The sequence below is a fragment of the Cynocephalus volans genome, chromosome 6 (assembly GCF_027409185.1).
Source record: "Cynocephalus volans isolate mCynVol1 chromosome 6, mCynVol1.pri, whole genome shotgun sequence".
Taxonomy (NCBI): Eukaryota; Metazoa; Chordata; class Mammalia; order Dermoptera; family Cynocephalidae; genus Cynocephalus; species Cynocephalus volans.
The window spans coordinates 138,591,820-138,617,395 of record NC_084465.1 but is presented as its reverse complement, the minus strand read 5'-3'; the positions used below and the strand labels follow the sequence as shown (position 1 = coordinate 138,617,395).

The 25,576-nt window shown below is 33.9% G+C and overlaps 1 protein-coding gene across 1 annotated transcript in view; it reads right to left on the bottom strand.

Annotated features, from left to right (window-relative positions):
- The window catches only part of MALRD1 (MAM and LDL receptor class A domain containing 1), a 632,630-nt gene that overhangs the window by 425,236 nt on the left and 181,818 nt on the right, over positions 1–25,576 (bottom strand). Inside the window, exons 20-21 of the mRNA XM_063101139.1 lie at positions 10,301–10,477; positions 7,190–7,352 (exon numbers count right to left, since the gene is read on the bottom strand). Coding sequence (XP_062957209.1) covers positions 7,190–7,352; positions 10,301–10,477 — 340 coding nt within the window. The remainder of the gene's footprint in view (positions 1–7,189; positions 7,353–10,300; positions 10,478–25,576) is intronic.

Sequence of the window (25,576 nt, the reverse complement as noted above, 5' to 3'; positions counted from 1 at the left end):
ATTGGCTTATCTTCTTTCAAGAGAAGGTTCTGAGAAGGCAGTAATTCTGGTGTTTACTGTCTAAGGAATGAAAGCTTTGAAAATTGTTATTATTATAGAGCAAAAATCATTACAATATTTTCAGTTTACTCAAGCTTTTATCCACATTTATACCCAGCAGTAGATATATAATGATATGCAGCTATGTCACACAGACAATTTACATTATTTATGTGGCTTTTAGTTTATAATCATGTCAAATTTGTATAAACAAATAATATAAATAGTAAGTGCATGAGCAACAGTGGAGATGATAATTCATTTCCACCTAAAATATAATGATCATGTGATGAAATAAAAAGAAAAATCTGGGTACCTCTATTTTTCAAATAAGCAACATGCTTAAGAAATTGTGTTCTCATCTGCTTAGCAATATTGAATGAAATAGTTCCTATTCAAATAGTTTCTCAACAGTCTGTAAGCAAGTCCTAAAATCCAAAATATTTTAAAATGCCTGTCATCTTCAGGTAATCATGAGATTAGTATGTTTGTTTTGGTTTCGATCCAACAGAAAGACAAAAGTCATTTTGATTAGAACTAGAAAAGTCAGAAAACACGCAGGCAAAAAGGTCTGAGAAAAAATGTTGGGTATTACACAATGAATAAGTAATATAGAGGGTGTCTTGAAATTTAACATTTTTTAGGTCGCTCAGGGTAGAGCTTTCTCCCAAACTCTTTCTCAATTATTATAGTTACTTTACAACACACAAAGTTGATTTTATTTTTTAAATGCAATTAGCCTAGGCAACTTGTTTCTTCTGAAATATTTTGTCCCCAAAACAAATTAGTCACTGGATTTAGAGAAAAATAAATCTGTTCTGATAAAAATTAGAATTAGGAGGTAAGAAAGCCCCTCTGTCTGGCAGCTATATCTTCCCCACTTCCTGCCAAAGAAGCCCCTAAGAATGAGGCTCTAGAACCATCAAGGATTTATACTAAAAATCTGCATTTAAATATATTGTATATATATGAATTTTCAGTGGTACTTAATCCACATTTTGAGAATTTTCCCCCAACGCTTCTATGAACATAGTTAGAAACCACTGACCTAGAAAATGAATAGGTATTTTACTAGATATCATTTCATATGGATGAAGTGTGGAGAGCTTAATTTTGCCTGAGGGGATGATTTCATACTCCTAAGAAATCTTAATATTAAATCTTATTTAACCAATAGATGGGCATTTAGTCAAATAAAATGGATTTGAGGACCAAGGACTTTAAACTTTGCTCTCTTTGGCTTCTAGAAGTAAAAATGAATAAACTGGGTCAAATTTTTCCTATGAGATAAAAATGATCATAAAATTTATGGTGCTTAGCTAGGTACCAATTTACGTACCATAGTAACATTGCCTGGACTAAGGGACTTGGCCAATTAAACTGATAGCATAGGTCAGAGTACAGGATTCTGAGATCACATGAAATCACAAAATGAGAGGAATCATTATACAACACTTCCAAATCCACAATATCTAAGCATGTTTAAATTTGAATTAACTATAATGCTCACACTCTAGGTGATTCATATATCTTGATCCAGTGATAAGCAAATAATGATTTTTTAAAAATTCTCAGCTGAGGAGGACTAATGTTTTTGTCAGCTTTTCTAGTAGTTGCTAAAGCATAAATGGGCTCAAACTCATTTTGCTTTTTTATTTTTCCTTTTAACTGGATTATGTTTCTTTTTCCAAAATGCTAAGAAAAAAAAACTTTTTTACTAAATGTTCCCTTTCACTGGATCACTAAAAAAAAATTAAATCCTCATCCAACCCCAACCTCAAAAAGACATGCAAATTGCAACAGATGCTATTTATAATGAATGAATGTTACTTTATTATTTTATTGGACTATAGTTGACAACAATATTTATTTCTATCTACCTGGATTACAATCCTAGGAAAACATGATGCCAGGTGCCTTCAGTTGGGCCTGGCTGAGCAGGATAAAGAGAAAATCTCCTCACCAAGATCTGTGCTGCAAATGCCTAGCGCTAGAAGAAATGATGTTTTCTAATTCACATTAAAATGTTGAAGGAACTACCTGAATGGAATGGTGTTAACTCCCCCCAAACAAAAAAAAAAAAAAAAAGAGGAAAAGGAAACCCAAATTTTATATCTCAGAATTCACTTAAGGCACACAAAGCCTAGTTTATTAAAGTGTGGATAAAAAAAGTACAATGTCACTGGAAATATCAAATGCATTTAACATATTATTTCAGTTTCTTGATGAAAAGAATATATTTGAAGACCTTGTCTAAAACTCAATTACACAATGAAATTTTTCCCATATATTCCTACCCCGTCATGACTTTTCTAGACTTTTTACCATTTCATGAAGTATAGGAAGCCAGAAGATATTTTAAAATGTATTAAGTTGTTTTTTTTTTCTTCTTTTGTACTTGCTAATAAACAATCTTTACCATATTTATCCACAAGCAGTCTTTGCCTTAAGGAGTGCCAGGATTACAGAATGTGAAGAGAAAGAAATAACTGGCATAGTATAGCTTTTCAATTTTCAAAACTTGTCTTGAAAACTCTTCCAGAAACAATGGCCTTAAAATCTGGCTTTTAAATTTCTAGAGCCAGACACCAGAAAGAGAAAAGCATTTTCTAAATAAGAAACGCTCCCCTTTATATATAAAAAACAAAACTTGGAAAAGTGAGCTTGGCATTTTCCTACAAGCCATAGAGTAGGATATTTGAGGCATAAGAACTCTTTCTGCAAAGTAAAAAACATCAAACCGTCATTGGCTGAGGAAGGAACCTAGAGAGAAAGGAAGAGGGAGACAAGAGAGACAGAAGCTTAAGGGCTATTTCCTCTGCATGGTTTACTGTCATGTAGAGCACATATGATAAAATTACCTGATTAGTAAGTATTCTTGTTTAAATACGGTTAATTTTGTGCCATGTAGCCTATAATTATGAAGCATAAATATATTGATGCTAATCAGCAACCAATTCATTTAGCAAATAATTATTGAGACTTATTATACACCAGACACCTAAAAATAATGCAACAATTTGGGAAATCACAGTCTCTGAGATTCTTCAGGGAATTTGCAGTGTATTGGAGGCAGTGCAGGTTGGGAAATATACAAACAAGCTATTGGAGTAGTGTGTTCACATATTTCTATTTACACTTTCAGCACTTACACGTGAGATTCTAGTCTGCCTTTTATTTTTAAAGAAGTATGGATTATTAAGTGTGATGTGATTTATTCATAAAAGCCATGGAAACTTTCTGAAATTACCCTTCGTTTTTTTGTGAGTCAGAAGCAGCACAAGAAAAATTTATATATGGAAATTTCAAAAATGACTTGCTCACTGACAAAACATGATCAAAATAAAGCAGTACTAGTAAGTGTTATTCTATATACTTTGGGCAGCTCTGCTGCTAACATTTAAATTAAATGATGGTAAAACTGGAATCGTTTTAGTAGAACAAAAACAATGACAAAAGAGTACTCAGAAAAAGGGGAGGGGGTAATTCAGTCTAAAGAAGGCTATTTTGGCCCATACAATCATGAATCTGACAATTCATGGAAAGGTTTGTATTATGTTTTAATCCTATTTCTACATGAACTTTTGAAGTACCCTTGTATACACACAATTAGTTTCTTTGCAGAAGCTGGAGGTTCTGAAACTTTAACTGCGGAGAAGGGTGTCAAAGGCATAAAGATTTTGAGGAGTCTTTGTAATATAAATGGGAATTCCCTTTATCGTGTGTAATAACACTTCCCTGAAATCATCAGAATGAAAGGAGAAAGGATGGGATCTTGTAGGATATGAATACTCCACACACATGTGGATTACAAAATAGGCAAAAGATATTAGCTATGGATTCTTGAAAGAAAAGACCAAAATAAATGATGACAAAAAATAAAATGAAATAACAGAATCCCAAATTAAACTAATTTTAAGCACAGAAATGTGAGAGGGAAATTAACAAAGAAAGTTTAAAGAGAAGTTAACAGGTGAAAGAGAAGCCAGAGAAAGATGAGTTCTTGAAAGATTATAGCTGGAGAAACAGAAAAAAATCCATTAATTTGCAAAATATCACTATTGTTGTTTTGCATGTCATATTGCCTATTTTTTTTTAAATTAATCAATTCACCTGAGTTACCCCCAATACATTCTTTCTCCCTGCTTGTTAAATTGCAAGGAATATCCTCTCCTAAGATATTCTTCTAAGACTACTTCCATCGGTCTTAGATTTTGCTCCTTATAAACGGGCTTTAATAAAAACTAGGTTGAATAATTATGTATATATAAATAAGTTGAATAACTATATAATTTTAAGGTAGAAAAAACACATAGCATTTAAGGAAAAAAATATTAAGGAAAAGACAAATTTGACAACTTAAAATGGAAAACATCCCTATTTCAAAAAACACCATGGAGAAATCTAATAAAATATGGTGAACTTACCACAGGACAGTGAACACTGCCACATAAGGCCCTGCTGTCCTGTAGAGAGCTTCAAATTAACCTTTAAGGGCCTTACTCTTAAACATTAATGGAGATCCAAGGATCATCAGACAATTGAGAAAAACCTCTATTATACCAAAAAGACACCCAAACAAACAGGAAAAGAGAGCATAGAGAAAACAGAGATAATATAGAAAGTAAAGGTCTTAACCAAGAAACAGAAAGTCATGGTATTTGGAAATCTGGGGATTCACACTTTTGGGTCTATACCCAAAGGAATGGAAATCATTGTGTTGAAGGACTTGCATATTTATTGCAGCTCTATTTACAATAGCCGATATATCAAACCAACCTAAATGTCCATCAGCAAATGACTTGATATGGAAAATGTGGTACATATACACAATGGAATACTACTCTGCCATAAAAAAGAATGAAATTCTGCCATTTGCAGCAACATGGATGAACTTGGAGAAAATTACGTTAAGTGAAATAAGCCAGGCACAGAAAGAGAAATACTGCACATCCTCACTCATAAGTCGGAGCTAAGAAACAAAGAAAGACCATAATAAAACATTGAATTTTCAGGTGGAGAGACAGGCCTATAGTTACCAGAGGTGGGAAAGTGAGAGGGAGGTGGGGATAGGGAGTAATAGGGTGAGGGACACAAAAAGCAATTACGATTTGTAATGATGAACATGCTAATAATATTGATTTAATCATCACATGCTGTACACAAATACTGATAGTTAACTCTACACCCCATAAATATGTACAAATAAAAATAGTAATAATAAAAAAGACAATAAAAATAGCCCATCCAGTTTTATTAAAAAGTAAAATTTATAACCATAAAAAAGAAAAAGAAAAAAAAATCTGGAGATTCAGCCCCATATAGTGGCTGAAGGGATGTATCAGGAAAACAACTGTGCTGCAGAATAGAGAGAGATGTGTAGGACAAACAGGCAAAGGACTTCGGAGGGAGACCTCAATAGAAAAAGAGGGGTTGGGGAGAAGGGTTATGTTATACACTTAACAATTGGAAAACAACATGGATATTGGGGAAAAGAGCATTAAGTACATAAAACATCTAAGAAAAATTTTAAAATGAAGCAGTTATTTGTTTCAATATAAACAAAAATATTATAAACAAAGGAAAAAATCATCATGCCATATCTAGCTCAGAAATGAAAAACAAAATCAGAATACTGCTAAGCTAAAAAATTAAACAAAATCGTGTTTGTATATTTATATACATTGGCAAGATGGGGGAGAGAAGTAGAAAGTTGGGAAGGGGTATAGAGGTTTCATTCTTTGTAACAGGAAGTCAATTGATAAAGTCTAAAGTCTGAAAAAAAATGGCTATGTAAGTATATTATTTTATAAATGTAAACTTGCTACCTATAACTCAGTTTCTAATAAAAGTTAGAAAAATATAGATGAGTAATTACACCATCTTAAGATGTAACAGGATATCTCCAGGGAATTGGATTGGACTTGCTGCAAGAAGGACAGCAGTTTGTCATTATAAGACTCAATCTTCTTTGACTTTTCAGACTATGTGCATGCAATCACTGTGATAAATATTAGTTTGAAACACATGATACACAAAATAAAGAGGAAAACAATAAACAATAAAATGAGTTGATTCATAAAATATAGAGAACATGCTTATGAGCTATAAAATATTCACACATTTCACAAAAGTAAAAATAAAAAATGGACAAAAAGATGTAAAAAAAGAAAACAGACAAAAGATGCAATAGTCAGCATAATAAAGCAGAAAACTGCATTTGATGTGGACTTGTCCTTGCTTATCCTGTTCCAGCCACACTGGTCTTCCCGCATGGTCGCAGCTCAGGGCCTTTCCATTTGGGCTCCATTCAGAAAGAACCCATCCGTCACTCACTAACCCTTTATAGCCCTTGTCGCCATCTGCGACAAGCTATATTATTAGCTTATTGCCCATCTCCCTCAGGAGAGGAGGATCATATGTTTCATTCACTGGTTTATATCTCCAGTGCCCAGACAGTGTTTGTCACACAGTAGACATTTTTAGTTTGCAGCAATTTTATAATATTGGGATAAAATAAAATTAACTGGGAAGTCTATGAGTTGGGAACAGATTAGTAAATTACTGCAAGTTCTTACAGAGAAATGCAAAATCATGTTGTAGATGGATATTTAATGGCATGGTTTATTGCATAACACAAAGCAATCCATCTATACATCTATATAGAAAATCTGCACATTTATGTGTATAAAAAACACACAACAGTGAGAAAGAGGAGAAAGAATGAAAGGGGTAGGGCTGTGGGCAGAAGGAGAGATGGAAAGTAGGACAAGAAAGGGACAAAGAGGAGAAAAAAGAGACAGAAACGGAGGAAATGGAGGGAAGAAACTTAGGGAGTAAAGAAATGAAGAGATAATTTTGAAAACAACATATTAACAGCATTTTTCAAGGAGTCACAATATTACAAATTATTTTTGTCTAATTACTAATGCTTTTCTCTGGTGTCTATAACATTCGCGAGATCATTTATTACTTTTTTAATTGAATTTTTCTTTCAGTGCTTTATGAAATAATAAATACACTCAGCCCTCTCATTCTTTAACTTAAACATTCATCTTTTCAATAGCCTGGACTAGGATAAGGTGGGAGGGCAGGAATTTGGGAGCTGCTTACTAAACAAGAGAAATGTCCAAAATACATGGTTACTTACTTTGTATGATCCACCGAGGGCCTGTGGTTTTCTTCCCCAGGATGAATACCGATCCCATTACCAAGTCCCCACCTGAATGTGTTTGAATCTTGAAGTAAATTAACTGGGATTGGCTGATACCATTTACACAGGTTTTCCTTCTCAAAGCTGCAAACTTCCATAACTTGGATAGGGTGGAACAAAGAAAAGATGAGCTAATCACAATAAATATGTCAATAAATGATGATGTCTACCTGCAGCAGCACTTTCTTACTCTTGGTCTTTTTTATTACAGTCTAACTTTTAAGCATTGTTAAAAGAATTAGGGAGTTCGTATACTCACTAGAAGAGTTTCAAAAAATCTAGTTTTATTCTATTCAAACATGTATAGTACATGAGAACAAATGCATATACTAATAATTTCCTTTCATGAAGAGCTGGGATTTTAATTAACTCCTAAAGCAGCAATTTTAGCATTGCCAGTCTCTTCTCAGATAGCATTTACATTGCTTGCATAACCTCCAAGTTCTGACAAGTTTGTTCACCTTTTTTCACAGTAATGTTACCAAGCTAAACTTTAGCTCAGTCTCTAGAGTTATAGCAATTTCCAAACTATGTAAGATCAAGACAATAATGTTTATGATAACTTTTATACTGGATCTGTTTTCTTGAAAGTTTTTAAGATTCCCATAATGATTGTAGTTTAATGTCGCAGGAAATTACAAGTCCAGTGATTTTTTAAAATACATAGGTTGTGTGTGAAAATGTTTTCAGAATTCTCTTTTTCTCTCTGTCTCTTTCAATGTGTTCATGTGTTTGTTCATCTTAAATCCTCTACTACTTGAATACAATTCAATGAGCTCTTGTGTGTATTATAGAAAAGCTGGTGTGCACTACAGCTTTTAAATGACATGAACAATGACATCATTGTTAACAATGATTAATTGTTAACAATGACAAATTGTACCACCATTTAGAGTCTTGGATAGATGAGTTAATGTAAAATCTGAGAAGAAAACACTCCATCAAAAAAAAGTGTTATTTAATCTCTGATATGAGTATAGATTATTTAATTATATTTATCTGGTTAATAGATTTAGGATTCAATTGGATCTTGTTTTTATATCATTAAAAAGATAAGTATGATAGACTTTAGAAAAAACAATTAGAGGGCATAACATATCAGTCAAGCAAGATGAATAGGCTCTGGAGATCTGCTATACAGCATTGTACCTAGAGCTAACAATAATGTATTATATGCTGTAAAATTTATTAAGAGGATAGATCTCATGTTAAGTGTTCTTAGCATAATTTAAAAGAAAATTGGAAAATGTATGACCATAGTTTACAAGCAGATTTACCATGATATTTCATCTTACAAACAGTCTGAGAAAGAGGCAAGATCACAGTTTGTTCATAAATGAAATGGTAATAATTCAATTCATATTTATTCAAAATTTTTAAATCTCTGTAATTTAAAAATAATAATTTATTAGTAGACATTTAAAGAATTTATCAAAACTTCCCATCTCGTCATAAGTGACATTACTAAAATGGCAAAGTTGAGCTAAGAAGAAATTCAGTATTCACTTATGATATTCATTATGTATAATTAATTAGATTTTGTGTAAAGTTTTACAGACACGACAATTTATATATGATCATAAGAGGATTTTAGTGCCTTTCCAAGAGAAAGTCTGAACACCACAAAATCTTCTATTCTGTGATGCATAGTATAAATTCCTGGCTGACATGAGTTAATAGTGAGTCAGCTTTGATTTTCTGAAATTTTTAGTCTAGATTAGATAATTAATTTATGGTGTATATTAAGAAGCATTTTGGGGGGGGGGGTTAAAGAATAAATGTAAACTTTATTTGATTTCTTAAGTACCAGAATTCCTTGACAAAGGTGGCAAAAACAGATAAGAATTTCATGATACTCTGTTTTATCTGTATGTTCCAAACCCTTAACATTATCAAGATACTTGAGAAACATTATAGTACAGTTAATTCACATACTACTCAATAAAGAGCAGGACAGGAGAAGATGTTACAAAGCATTTATTCCTTCTGATCTGGTGCTTCACCCATTCAGACACAGATTAATTTTTCTCCTCTCAGACTGTACATTTGGCTGAAATGTTCACTTTCAAATTAAATAATTTGCCTTTGGCCCAATTAGAAAAGGCCATGGATCGGCAGGTAACAATAAACAAAAATTATCTTTTACTGGGACACAGGGATTGAAGGTCTCATCTGTATTAAAATTGGTTTTCTCATTGCTATGAATTGAATGTCCCTCCAAAAATCATTGAACCTAATCTCCATTGTAACAATGTCAGGAAGGTAGAGAATCCTATTATGGTAGTTTAAAGGTGGGGCCTTTTAAGAGGTGATTAGATTGTGAGGATTGTACCCTCATGAATGGATTAATCCTTTGATGGTTTAATGGGTGTTCATGGGCATGGTTCTGATGGCTTTAGAAGGAGAGCAGGTGAGGAGGTGAGCTCTCTTGCTCAGCTATTCTCTATGTGACACCCTGTGTCACTACCCATTAAAGAAGGCCCTCCCCAGATGTGTTCCCTGGACTTTGGACTCCTCAGCCTCTAAAACTATAAGAAATAAATTTTATTTTTTTTATAAGTTACTCAATTTCAGGTATTCTGTCATAAGCAACGAAAACAGACTAATACACTCATAAACTGCATATTTGATATAATATTCATATTATATGTGCATTTGGCAATGGCAAAATTTGGATGAATTAATCTAATTAAAGGGTGTTATAATGCTCTCTCCTTAAACATTCCTTATGTAATAGTGTGAGTAGTAGAGACAAGAAGGGGAATGGATAGAGAAGAGCTAGTAAATGATGGTCAAGTTCATGAAAACAAAAATATTGAATCCAGAACCTTAATCTAAAGACACTTACCTATTGTTGAGCTTGGTGGAAAAATGCATTCTAATTCTACTATAATTTTCTACACAAATAACTCTCACATTAAGAAATTGCTCTAAGCCAAGTTGAAACTTTCTATCTGTAACACTAGGCTGTGCTACTTAAAGATTATGCAAATATTTTCTTATCTGTTTTATGGCTATATTTAATACAAAATTTAGAAATTCACCTACCACAAGATGATTCATCTGATTTGTCATGGCAGTCATATCTAAAATCACACTTCTGAATTTTTTCAACACAGTGACCATTGGACATGCAGACAAATTCATCGTCTGTGCAATTGTGTGGAGGTAGTGTTACAGGAACTGAAGTTTCTGTTGGAGTTGGAAGGTCCACTGGCAGATTACCTTGATAAGAAATAATACACGGGCATCATTTAGCAGGGTTTTTATTGCTTTAAATACTTTACATGATGAAGTTTTCTAAGTATGCTCTGCATTCAATATTGTAAAGAATATTTGGTATGGTAAGAATGCTTGTGATTGAGTCATCATGTATGAAACTACAGACTAGACAGTTACCAGGTCATAAGAGATATGAGAGAGCAACTTAGGAGTCTGAAATAAACACAAAAAGCTGTGGAGGAAAACCAAGATATAAGATTTCTACTCCAAGAAATATTTTTCTGACATTACTGTGGAGGTTGGATTGGAGGTGGCTCTGACATAAGGAAGAGAGAATAGTTATGCTCTTTCTTTAATCCAGGCAACTAATAAACCAAAGCAGAGACGGCGTAGATCTAAGCAATATTAAACATCCAGCACCTAGAGAACTGGGGATTTGGGTGTTGTTGGGAATTTAAAGAATGTTCAATATGTAGTATTTTATTTCTTGGCTCAAGTTCTGAAGCAATTAAGAACTAAGATTGAAGTGCATGCCAGAGAGTAGATCAAAATATCAAATTTTTATGGATGAAGCTGATACTGGAGAAGATGCCCTATATTTATAGACAAGTTGTCTTCTAAAATATGAAACCCAGAAATAAACAGACTCTAAGTTATACACTGGGCCTGGAATTTCCAGGCCTCTCTGTGTGGAACTATAGCAAGGAGGAGTTATCCAGATCTCATGCTTCCTGTAGCTAGTTATCTCCAAAAAGAAAGGAGGAATTGAGGGACGAGGTATGCATGCTCAGGTTCTCCTTGCAAACTCACCAATCCATTGTTCCTCTTCCTTTCCCTGGGAAGGGGTGAATAAGGGAGTGATGAGACAAGGAATATAGTCTACTACAGCTAATTTATATGAAAAGAGAGACTAAGACCAATGAAAAAGTGTTCTGCCCCAATAGAGATGAGTTAAAAATGATGAATAGATTAATAAATAGATAATTATACTATTCTCTGAGGGCCGGCCCCGTGGCTCACTCGGGAGAGTGCGGCTCTGGGAGCGCCAAGACCGCGGGTTCGGATCCTATACAGGGATGGCCAGTGCGCTCACTGGCTGAGCATGGTGCAGACCACACCGTGCAAAGGGTTGCAATCCCCTTACCAGTCAAAAAAAAAAAAAACTATTCTCTGAGATTAGATACACAAGATATATGAGAAGGAGTCAGTTTGTAGGAAAAGTAAATATTTTCCATTCCAAAATAGGAAGTCAATAACAGTCTAGAAAAGCAGACCCTAGCAGGTCAGAGAGTCCACCATCCTATAGTTGGATATACCCACATCTAAGTCAGTCAACAAAAATAGGAACCCAATTAGAGATGAAAATTATCAGCTCCCATAGAAACATGATGCATTCACTGTTATTATAAAATTGTAAAAGATTTAAAAGGGAGAATTATTTAATTATTTTGAATGCTGATAATTTTGAAGATCTTGAAGGACACAGTTTGAATCAGAGGGGGAAAAAACCCACTAAACTTAATTTAAAAATTACTTCAATATAAAGTTACAATAAGATTATGTAAGTCATTTCTGAGAGAATTTGCTGAGACTTGCAAAACGTCCAATGGCCAGATATTTTACATGCTTCCATGGAATATACAGAATAGATTACTTTGAAAATCATCCCTCCCAAATGTTTAAATACAAGTTCTTAAAAAAAATCATTTTCTAATTTAATCACTAAATTTGTTGTGACCATACAAAGCATAATTCATTTATATAGTTTTACTGAAATCACACTACATAATTAAAATGCATTATTAGAAAATGCATAAAATCTTTTTATTTGTATGTCCTATACCAGGAATGTCACCCAGAAAGTGATATACTTTGGATAGGTTCAAACGAGTGTTTACCTTTATCTAAAGCATGATGGCATATACTTTCACTCTAGCACATTCTGATCCAAGCTGGTTCATTCCATATGTTAGATAATATGATTTTAGTTTAAGACCAAGGCTGCATATTGGAGTCCCACAGAGATGATTGTCATTTTCCCTAGGAAATGTGTTCTATGCTCTAATTTAGACAGCCATTTTGAAACATGTTCATTTTAAAAGAGAATGGGTAAGTTTGTGTTCCAAGCTCAGGGTAAATACATACCACTAGAAGAATAAAAAGCCTAGACAGGAGTGGATCACAAATATTTTCATATTCTTGGCATTGTTACACATTATGAGTATTTACGGGGATAGAAATTTATAATTAATTACATTGCCTTAATCACAGAAACTACAACAGGCAGCTAAATGCAACATACATGAGATGTTTTTCACTGATTGTTTTGCCTTACTGCTTGCTCCATAATGCACATCTAGACACAGCTACATAGGATTTATTCTTTTCTGATTGGATTGTTTTTCCCTCCAGAGAAGAGCATTTTAGGGCAAGACCTAAGCCCAGGAAATTGAATGGCACCTTGTACAAGTCCAGAGATATATCCGCTTGAGACAAAGAAGACATTAATTGAACAGCTTCAGGTTCAATTGCATCTTTGTTTTTTTTTTCTTTTGTTTGCTTGTTTGAATTGTCTTTAATTATGAATCATTTAAAATGTTCAAAGAAATTAAGAAAATAATGTAGTAGACACATGACCCCACCACTAAGATTAAAGCATTAATTCAAATCCTTGTGCTAACAAAGGAAGGAAGGAAGGAAGGAAGGAAGGAAGGAAGGAAGGAAGGAAGGAAGGGCAAGCCTTTATATAAAACCACACCCCATTCTTCCTCTTTCCACCCCTCCTCCAATGCCTCTGGAGGGAGCTCTTATCCAAATACCAGTTTGTACCAATATGTATTTTTCCATGTACGTTTTCTAATTATCATTATTTTTATTGTAGTAAAAAACACATACAACAATGAATTTACCCTATTAACCATTTTTGATATACAGTTCAGTGGTTAAGCATATTCACACTGTCGTGCAACAGGTCTTTAGAGCTTTTTCATCTTGCAAAACTGAAACTGTATATGCATCGAACACTAATTTGCCCTATCTCCTCCCCCAGCCCTTGGCAATCACCTTTCTATATCTATTTCTATGATTTTTGACTACACTAAATACTTCATATGAGTTGAATCATACAGTATTTTTTTCTTTTGTGACTGGCTTATTTATTTATTTATTTATTTATTTATTTATTTATTTATTTATTATTTAATTAATTTATTTTTTTTTAAATTTTATTTTGTCGATATACATTGTGGCTGATTATTGCTCCCCATCACCAAAACCTCCCTCCCTTCTCCCTCCCCCCTCCCCCCCAACAATGTCCTTTCTGTTTGCTTGTCGTATCAACTTCAAGTAATTGTGGTTGTTATATCTTCTTCCTCCCCCCCCCGTTTTCTGTGTGTGTGTGTGTGTGTGTGTGTGTGTGTGTGTGTGTGTGTGTGTGTGTGACTGGCTTATTTAACTTAGCATAATGTCCTTAAGATTCATCCAATGTCTCAGTTCAAGCTGCTATAATAAATTATCACAGACTGGGTGGCTTAAATAACCACCATTTATTTCTCCCATTTCTGGAGGCTGGGAAGTCCAAGATCAAGGAGCCAGGAGAACTGGTGTCTGGTGAAGGCTTACTTCCTGTTCTGCACATGGCCGTTTTCTTTTTGTATCTTCATATGGTGGAGAGAAGAGAGAGAAAAAACTCTCTCCTGTCTCCTACAAAGGTATTGATCCCACTCACGAGGGCTCAAACCTCATGACCTGATTGCCTCCCAAAGTCCCCATATCAAATACCATTGTGTTGGGGGTTAGGACTTCAACATATGAATTTTGGAGCAACACAAACATTCAGTCCTAGGCATCCATGTTGTAGCATGTGGCAGGGTTTCCTTCTTTAAGACTGCATAATATTTCATTGTAGGTATATACTACATTCTCTTTATCCACTCATCTGTTAGGGGACATTTGGGCTCTTCCACTTCTTGGCTATTGTGAATAATGCTGCAATGAACAAGCGTGTGCAAATATCTCTTCCAGATCTTGCTTTGTATTCTTTTAAATATACATCTGAAAGTAGGATTGCTGCATCATTGGGTATTTCTATTTTTAAATTTTGAGGAACTGCCATGCTGCTTTCCATAATGGCTGCACCAATTTACATTTACACCAACAGTGCACAAGAGTTTGAATTTCTCCGCATCCTCACCAACACTTGTTATTTTCCATTCTTTTGATAGTGGCCATCCTAGTGGGTTTGGGGTGATATCTCATTGCAATTTTGATGTGCATTTCCCTTATAATTAGTGATGTTGAGTATTTTTCATATGCTTACTGGCCATTTGTATATCTTTTTGCTCTCAGCAACCCCCAATCTGACACCTCTTTCTTGTCAGCACTTCGATTTGAGAGAGACAGAAACCAATCTGATGAACAGCCAACAAAAAATCAGAACATTGGATGTATGTTCTACTCATCTCTTTCCCTCCTCAGGAAGAGTCTGGAATTTGGAGTTTTTGCCCAGTTGTATCACGCTGTGCTAGAAGGAGGAGCTCTGGTAAAAGAGGGTCATAAATTTCCCCACCAGATTTGGATGTGGTTGACTTTATTCTCACCTGGGGTACAGGAACCTGTTTACTAGGTTTCTCAACAAGGCAAGCGGTCCATTTACTGTTGTTAGGTGGTGTCTCTGTAGAAGAAAGAGTGTATGGGGCTTCCCATTCAGCCACCCTGATGACATTACTGTTTGTTTAGCTATTTCTAATAGGCTTTATTATTTAGAGCAGTTCTACGTTCACTGAATAATTGAGTGCAAGGTATGAAGAGTTCCCATATACTGTGTATCCCAACGCCCTCCTAGCCACCCCCACTATCAACATCACATGTCAGAGTTACATTGGAGTTCACTCTTATTGCTGTATATTCCATGGGTTTTGAAAAGTATAATGACATGTATCCACCACTATAGTATCATACATTATAGTTTCACTGCTCTAAAAATCCTCTGTGCTCCACCTATTCATGCCAACCTCTGCCCTAAACACTGGCAACTACTAATCCTTTTACTATCTCCATATTTTTATCTTTTCCAGAATGTCATATTGTTGTATTTGTACAGTATGTTGCCTTTTTAATTTGACTTTCACTTAGGGATACATATGTAAGTTTTTTCCATGTCTTTTTGTGGATTGATAGCTCTTTTATTCAGTGCTAAATAATATTTCGTTCTCTGGATGTGTCACAGTTTATTTAGGTATAATTACCTTGAAGGTATAATTACCTACCAAATTTTGGTAATTATAAATAACGTTGCTATAAACATCTACATTCAGGATTGTGTGTGGATATAGGTTTTTCACCTCATTTGGGTAAATACTAGGGTGTGTGATTGATGGATCATATGGTAAGAGTATGTTTAATTTTATAGGAAAATATCAAACCTCTTCCATACTGACTGTACTATTTGGCATTCACACCAGCAATAAATGCAAATTCCTATTGCTCCACATACTCACCACATTTGGTGTTGTCATTGTTTTGGATCTGGACCATTATAAATGGTATGTAATGTATATTACTGGTGTTCTAATTCTCAATTCTCTGATAACATATGAAGTTGAACATATTTCGATGGGCTTATTTGCCACCTTTTTTAACTTTAGTGAGGTGTCTGTTCAGGTCTTTTATCCATTTTTAATCAGGTTGTTAATTTTCTTATTGTTGAGAGTTAAGAATTCCTTGTATATTTTAGATAAGAATCCTTTATCAGATATATCTTTTGCAAATACTTTCTATCAGTCTGGGATTTGCTTTCTTGTTCTCCTGACAGTATTTTTGCAGAACAAAAGTTTTTAATTTTAATGAATTTCTGCTTGCCAATTACTTCTTTCATGGATCGTAAATTTGGTGTTGTATCCAAAACGTTATCACCAAATCCATGGTCATCTAGATTTGTTCATATGTTATCTTCTAGAAGTTTAATAGTTTTGCATTTTACATTTAGGTCTATGATCCACATTGAGTTAATTTTTGTGAAGAATGTACGACCTGTGTCTAGATTCAGATTTTTGCATCTAGATATCCAGTTGCTCCAGTACCATTTGTTGAAAAGACTCTTTTCTCCATTGTAGTGCCTTTGTTCCTTTGTCAAGATTGGTTGATTATATTTATGTGAGTCTATTGCTGGTCTGTCTATTCTCTTCCAGCGACCTATTTGTCTGTTCTTTCACCAATAGCACACTGTGTTGAATACTGAAGCCTTACAGTAAATCTTGAAGTTGGGTAGTATCAGTCCTCCAGCTTTGTTCTTCTCTTTCAACATTGAATTGGCTATGCTGAGTATTTTGCCTCTCCATATAAACTTTAGAATCAGTGTACCTACAAAATCACTTGCTGAAATTTGATTGGTATTGGATTGAATGTATAATTCACGTTGTAAAGGACTGAGCATCTGGACAATATTGAGTCTTCTCTGTGCATGTTTATGTATCTCTATCTCAAAAATATTTTTATTTAAAATATACACTTATTTTGTCTTAAAATTTTTTTGTATAAATAGTATATTTTGGACTTGCAATTTTTCCCAACATATATTGACTTTTATCTCTGTTGATTATTCAAGAATTAATCCATTCTCCTTAACTGCCTTAGGATATTCAACACACTCATTGCCCAATTCTTAACATTAGCAGCACACTGAATTTCGTGTTTTTGTTTCTTTGCTTTTATTTACTTTTATCATTTCTCTCATCTGCAGGTGTACCAAACAACCTCTTATAGTTCTTATCTTATTAGATCATTATATGATTAAAGAAATTAATATTTTAAAATTCTTAAAGTAGAGACTGAATGTAGGTCCTTTTTAAATAAATAAAATGATGTTTAGTTTTTGAACTTTAGGTGAATGGAACCTTTCTCTGTATATTCTCTGCAACTTAATTTTTTTCTCTAAATTGTGTATTCATCCATGTTAGTGAGTGTTTTAGAGTTCTGTCATTTTGACTGCTTTATATTTCACTATATGAATATATAACATGTCATTTATCCATTCTACCACTAATGATTGCTGAGATGATTTTCTTTGGGGTTTTGCTTGTTTGTTTTGTACATTTTTCTTGATATATCTAGGAGTGAGATTGCTTGGTCAAAGAATATGCACAACTCCAACTTTAGTAGAGAATGCCAACTGTTTTCCAAAGTAATTTCGTCACTTTCTATACTTCACATCAGTATGTAAATATTCTAGCTGCATTACACACCATCCACTGGAATATTTAGATTTACCCATTTATTTGCCATTTTCTTTGCTGTCTGTTTCCTTTTACAGCACAGCTCTTTTTGAGTTCATTTTGTCTATTTCTGAGGTTTGCATTTACATAATTTATTTTGTGACAGACTGATGCAACAAAATTAATTTTTTGCTTGTTTGGTGGGGGATCTTATTCTCCGAATGCCTTTTTCCCCACTACATTGAGGATTAGGGTATCAACATATGAAATTGCAGGGAATAAAAGCATTCAATCCAGTGAGAAGCTTATATATGTATATATGTTTTGATCTCTAATAAAGCTAAAAACTGGTAGCAATTATAGATTTAAGTCTCTCCACACACACACACACACACACACACACACACACACACACATACACACGTACACAAAATACTCAAACATTTGCAGGTGAAAAAAAACTGTGAAAGTGAAATGCAAGTAACTAAAGTTTGAACTTGCAAAGAAGCAGAGATTAGTCTGGTTTAATCTGATCTTCTTCCATATCTGTAAGCCACAGGGAAACCAAACCACCTGCACATCTGTCTTATGGAAAATTTCACAAGTAGATGGCTCAGGCTCCAGATGGACTCAGTGTTCTAACTCCTTGCTCTGTGAATTTGTTGTAATGAATATGATAAACTTCATGCTACACTAATGTAATCTTTGTGATCAAACAGATTTTCCAACTTATTTTGTACTACACTTCCCTCCCTACAGCCATTCCTGCACTGATAATTAAGTATATAAAACCAATATTTTTAACATCCCTAGTCCTTGATACATTATTACCAATATTAAACATATTTCAAATGAGTGAATAATTTCACTAATATACATAGTTTTTCTTTATATTTATCTCTAGATAACAATACATATGTTTTTCCTGTGACTTGATGTGAAGAAATATACTTAATTTAAAAATATAAAAGTGTACTTGAGTTTAAACATAATAAATTTCAGAAAATTGAAAATTTTGAGATATCTATGTCTTCTAGGGAATAGCATACATTTTTCCTATTGCACTTAACACAATAACTTAGAGTTGCACCCATTTGTTGAAAGAGCTACAGTTAGCATGATCATATTGCAAAGTCTGTGTTAGGTCTACTTTCTAGAAGAGAAGGTTTTACCAAAACATAGCTAGTTTTTGGATATGATTTATAACAACTGCAATACAGCTGTCTGCCCCATATTATGTAGTGGTTTGGGGTTTTTTTTGTTTTGTTTTATTTTTTTCCTTTTTCCTTTTGTCTCCAGTACCAGTAAATCAGCTCTTTTGGAAATACTTTTGCTTCAAAACATGAATTCAATGACATTTTCCATCTTTACAGACATTCTACTATATTTGAAAGGGACTACAAATAGACTGAAGTAGCAGCTGGACAATTTTCAAGCTGAAATCTAAGCATTTTAACAGCCTTCTCCATTTTTAGTATTTACCATTTCCCTCAATTAAGAGGTGAGAAAATTTTTAAGTTTTAACTTTAAAACAGGTTAAGTTAGTTATTTGTCCAATTTTATTTTCTAGGAACACAATGAATTTGCTAGGTTGAAAGAACCATAGGCTTTGACCAATTTTTTCTTTCCTATGTATATGCTAAATCACTTTATAAGACAAAGAAGACAAAACCAGAATATTTCAGATTATAACCACCAAGTCTCACATTTCTGGATTTTTGCCTTGAAATCTTATATTAAAATGCAAATCTTTCTAATAAATTGTATTTTTTCTGAGCCTATACATCCTTTTGAAAAATAAAGAAAATATCAAAACAATGTACTTTTCTGTAATTTATTATTCTGAGACAGAGTGGATATGCCAATCAGCTTAGTATTATATGATAAAAAGCTGCAAGTGATATCTCAAGACTGAAGATGATAGTGTTTACATTGTTCCCCTTGCTTTTTTATTCACAATGAAATAAACATTACTATTTGCAAAAAATAAAAAAGAGAAAGAGAGAGAAACTTGAACGATATTTATAAATATAGCTAATGAGACATTGAGGCTAATGGGGAGGGATGCTAAAAAATTAATCAAACTAGATCAACAACAACAACAAAAAACTCATTCAGGGGAGGAGAAGGACATCATAAGTTATTGTTACGCATTGTATAAATAATTATTACATCTTATCAATTTTAAGGCACTATCAGTTGAAAGATGTGCCACTGATTTAGTAAGAATTTTCCTGGGACAATAAAACACTAATATCTTGAATACCCATATTCATATAATACTGATATTCTAATAATAAATAATTTTAATAACTAATAATTCTAACATGCAGGCTGAATTCTGAAATTTTAAAATAGGATGAAAAGCACATAGGTAGGGTTTTTTTTATTTTCTCCATTTGTAAGCAGTATTTCGTTATGCCATGTAGTCACTGCTTCATTTTTCTAGATAAAATATTGTTTCACCATTAATCTTTGATGCAAGAAAGAAAATTCCTATCATGTGTTAACTGAAAGAAATATGCTTCTTGCTTTTCTGATTGAAGATTGAAAAAAATAACGCAGAGCAAAAACTTCCCTCGGGATAATTTTTTTTAAATCTGACTTTCTGGGAACATTTTTTGTTACTAATCCACTCTGAAGATCTGATTCAAACTCTTTAACTTTGACATCATTCCCCACCATTGCCTCCTCAGGCAATAGATAATATTAATGTCCACTGATGCAAAGAATCATAGGATATTATTGTATGGTTAAGTTTTCCTACCTTCCCTCGAAATGTAATCAATTTTGACTGAAAAGTCTTCTCTAGCATTCCCATGGATCTCTTTTTATATCGTATATCCATCAGCATATTATTGTAGCTATAGTTCTTTTAATACACTTGTCTTTCACAACAAACATAAAAAAGATTATACATCATGATCAAGTGAGATTCAGCCCAGTGACGTAAGGATGGTTCAACATACATAATCCATAAATGTGAGGCACAACACCAACAAAATCAAAGACAAAAGCCATATGATTATCACAATTCAGAAAAAGCATTTGACAAAATTCAACTTCCCTTCATGATAAAGACTCTCAACAAATTAGGTATAGAAGAAATACCTAAACACAATAAAAGACATATACAAGAAACCCACCACCAACATCATCCTGAATGAGGAAAAGCTGAGAGCTTTTTTTTTTTTTAAGAACAGGAAGATCACAAGTATGCCCATCCTCACCACTCCTATTTAACATAGCACTAGAAGTATTAGCCAGAGCAATCACACTAATTGGAAAAGACAAAGTCAGATAATCCCTGTTTTCAGATGACATGATCATATATACAGGGGAAAAAATAAAGACTTTACCAAAAAAAAAACCCTCTTAGAGTTAATAAATGATTTCAGTAATGTTGCAGGATACAAAATCAACATATAAAAGATGGTAGCATTTTTATATTCCTACAATGAACTAACAGAAAAAGAAATCAAGAAAGCAAGCCCATTTACAACAGCCACCGGAAAAAAACCAAAAAAACAAGAAATATCTAGGAATAAATCTAACCAAGGAGGTGAAAGATCTCTACAATGGGAGCTACAGATCACTGCTGAAAGAAATTAAAGAGCACACGAAAAGATGAAAAGACATTCCATTCTCATGGATTGGAAGAATTAACATTGTGAAAATGTCCATACTACCTAAAGCAATCTAGAGTCAACACAATCCCTATCAAAATACTAATGACATTCTTCACAGAAATAGAAAAAAACAATCAACATTCATATGGAACAACACAATATCTCAAATAGCCAAAGCAATCCTGAGCAAAAAAAAATAAAGCTGGAGATGGTACGCTACCTAACTTCAAATTATACTGCAAAGCTATAGTAACCAAAACAGCATGGTACTGGCATGAAAACAGACATTTGGACCAATGGAACAGAATGGAGAATCCAGAAATCAGTCCACATATTTACAGTCAACTGATCTTCAAGAAAGATTATATATACATTCCACCAAGAATATACATGCATTGGGAAAAAACCTCTTCAATAAATGGTGCTGGGAAAACTGGATACCCATGTGTAAAAGAATGAAACTAGACCCATACCTCTCACCATATACCAAAGTCAACTCAAAATGGATTAAAGACATAAGTATAAAACCTGAAACTATAAAACTACTGAAAGAAAACATAGGTGAAACACTTCAGGACATAGAACTGGCCAAAGACTTTATGAATAAGACCCCCCAAAAACAGGCAACAACAACAAAAATATAAACAAATGGAATTATATCAAACTAAAAATTTTCTGCACAGCAAGGGATACAATGAACAGAGGGAAAAGACTACCTACAGAATGGGAGAAGATATTTACAAACTATGCATCTGTTAAGGGATTAATATCCAGAACTTAAACAACTTAACAGTGAAAGAGCAAGTAACATGATTTTAAAAATGAGCAAAGGAGGTGAATAGACATTTCTCAAAGAAAGATACACAAATGGCCAATGGATACATGAAAATATGCTCAACATCACTAAGCACTAAGGAAATAGAAATCAAAACCACACTGAGTTAACTTCTCGCCCCAGTTAGAATGGCTATTATCAAAAAGACAGAGAATAACAAATTCTGGTGAGGATACAGAGATAGGGGAACCTCCTACACTGTTGGTGGGATTATAAGTTATTGTAGCTAATTACTCTTGCTGTTGGGAAAACCAGATATTCACATGCAAAAAAAGAAAAAGAAAAGAAAGTGTAATTGGATCTTCATCTTACACTATAGACAAAAATCAGCTCAAAATGGATTAAAGTCTTAAATATAAGAACTGGAACCATAAAACTCCTAAAAGAAAACATAGGGAGAAAACTCCATAGGTCTTGGCAATGATTTTTTGTTTATATAACATCAAAAGCACAGGCAACAAAAACAAAAGTAAACAAGCAAGACCACATCAAATCAAAAAGTTTCTGCACAGTGAATGAAACAACCAAATAAAAAAGTCACCTACAGAATGGGAGAAAATATTTTCAAACCATATATCTGATAAGGAGTAAATATCCAAAATATGTAAGGAACTCATACAATAGCAAAAAACACAAACAACCCAATTAAAAACTGGGCAAAGGACCTGAATAGACTTTTTCTTCACAAAGAAGATAAACAAATGGCCAACCAGTATATGAAAAGGCATTCAACATCAGTAATCATCAGTGACATGAAAACCCAAACCACATGAGATATCACTTCTCATCTGTTAGAATGTTTATTACCAAAAGCTTAAGATAACAAGTGTTGGTGAGGATGTGGAGAAAAGGAAAGCCTTATACATCGTTGGTAGGAATGTAAATTAGTACAGACATTATGAAAAATAGTATTGAGTTTCCACCAAAAATTACCAACAGAACTAACATATAATCCAGAAATCCCACTGCTGGGTAGGATATCTAGAGGAAATAACATCACACTCTCAAAAAGATATTTACAATCTCATGTTCATTTTAGCATTATTCACAGCAGCCAGGATATGGAAACAACCTAAGCACACAGGACTGATGAATGGGTAAAGAAAATGTGGTACACGCACACACGTGTATATATACAGACATACACACACACAGTGTAATATTACTCAGCCTTAAAGTATCAGGAAATCCTGCCATTAAGACATCAAAATAATGCCATGTATATTATGCTAAATGTCAGACACAGAAAGACCAATATTGCATGATTTTACTTACATGTGGAATAGCTGAACTCACAGAACAGAGTAAAGGGGCAGTTAACAGGAGTCTGGGGAAATGGGGAAATGTTGATCAAAGGATACAACCTTTCAGTTATAAGGTGAATAAGTTCTGATGACTATAGTTAATAGTAATGTGTTGTACATTTGAAATTTGCTAAGAGAGTAGATCTTAAGTATTCTTACCTCACACATAAACAAAAAGAAACTATGTCAGGTGATAGATATGTTAATAAGAATGATTGTGGCAATAATTTCACAATATGTACATATACCAAAACATCACAATGTACAACTTAAATATATACAATTGTATTTGTCAATTATACTTCAATAAAGCTGGGAAAATAAAATAAGAATATCATCAGGTATTGAAACAAAGGAGGTATATGGGAGGTATCATTGGGAGTGATTTGAAATTAAATTAGAATCCACTAGAAGTTATAAAATGAGAAGGTAAACCCAGAAGAGCAAATGGTGGTCTAGGACAAAGTGAAAATAAAACTAAGGTAATGGCATAAAAACTATTTGGGAAAAATTAATAAATGTTTGCAGTTAAAAAAGTTTCCCTTTTAAGTCAATTCTGTCTTGAATCAGGCTCATGGCAGAGGTAATGGAAAAAACAGAGATGTGAGAAATATTTTGGAATTTTTGTGAGAAGGATTTGCAACTGGACTAGTTTAAAGGGAAAGTCAAAGATGACTATGGAATTTCAAGCGTGGGTGCTGGAGAAGACCAATGTCATTAAAAGTGACAAGCAAGGCATGGGGGAAAGAGGCTGATTTTGAGATAACAGGTAAAAATAACATAATCTCCTTTTCAGTCATTTTCTATAAAATAAAAGTTATGGGTAATATAGAAACTCACACTTTGGGGATTAGCTCAATATTTCGTTTGTATTCATTTTGCTTTATTGGCCAAGGAGAAAAAAATGTTGTGGGTTTATAATCTGTTAATACTGAAAGCAAATAGGTGCCTGTAAGTAAACCTACATGCACTAATCTCACCTCAGCTAACATGGTGCCAAGAAAAACAATTTTTTTTTTGACAATAAGCATTAAGAGCAATATTTTTATTAGGAGGCTATTTTTTATTTTTATGTTTCTTCTTATGGCAGGATTACATCAAATTCCTTTATGAAAAGCTGTGGCCTCAACAGGCTTTGTGGTTTTCATCCAACGTTTTTTTCTTTGTTAGGAAGCCAACACAAAAAACACACAGTTCAGACAGTTTTTAAAGTTCCATATTTTTCTTCCAAAAGTCAAACCAGAAAATTGGGACTAACGATCTGTAACTGATATTTCCCATCTCTGCCTCTGGCAGCTCTTCTCCCTCTGTGTTGGAGCCATGCGCCGCAGAATGGGCTTAGCAGCACAACTAGGGCAGCAACAATGTCAATGGTGACTCATGTTCCCCTTCTGTGTTTTCTTTTTGTTCTCCTCTGGCTCCAAAGTCACAGTGATTCTCTCTAAGTTCACACTGGGAGGCAGTGTGGGAAAAGCCTTGGCCATTGAAATCAGACAAGCTTACGTTAAAATCTCATTCCTGTCTTAATTTTGTATTCTCATCCAGGTCACTTGTGCTCATTAAGTTTAATTTTTCACATCTGTACAATGAAAATCGTAGCCTCTTCCTTTCAAGGTTAGTGTATCTGACGGGCACAAAGAGGTACCATGCTCTGCCACTTTATAGTTAGGCACCCACGGCAGGTATCTCCTTCTCAGTTTCCTCTATAAAATTGGGATAACAAAGACATCAAACTTCTCCAACATTCAACATTTATTCTCCTACAATGGACTAGGCGCTATTCTAGACTCTGAAAAGTTTACAGGATTATATGAGACAATGCGTACTTGCGTGAGTGGTCAATTGTATTAATTTGCACATTTATCAGCTCCCTCTCTTCTGTAAGGATCTTCTATATCCTCTACCCTTGCCGAGCTCCTTGGAGATGGAAAATACTTCCCTTTCTCATTATTAGGCTTGACCACATGACTTGCTAAGACCAACGGACGTAAGCAGACACATTGTATACCATGTCCTAATAGAAACTTTAAGTGTGCTTTCCTTTTTTCCATCCTCTGACTTGACAACAGAATGTCTCAGACAGGGACATGGTCCTTCATCCGTGGTCCCAGACAGAAAGGACA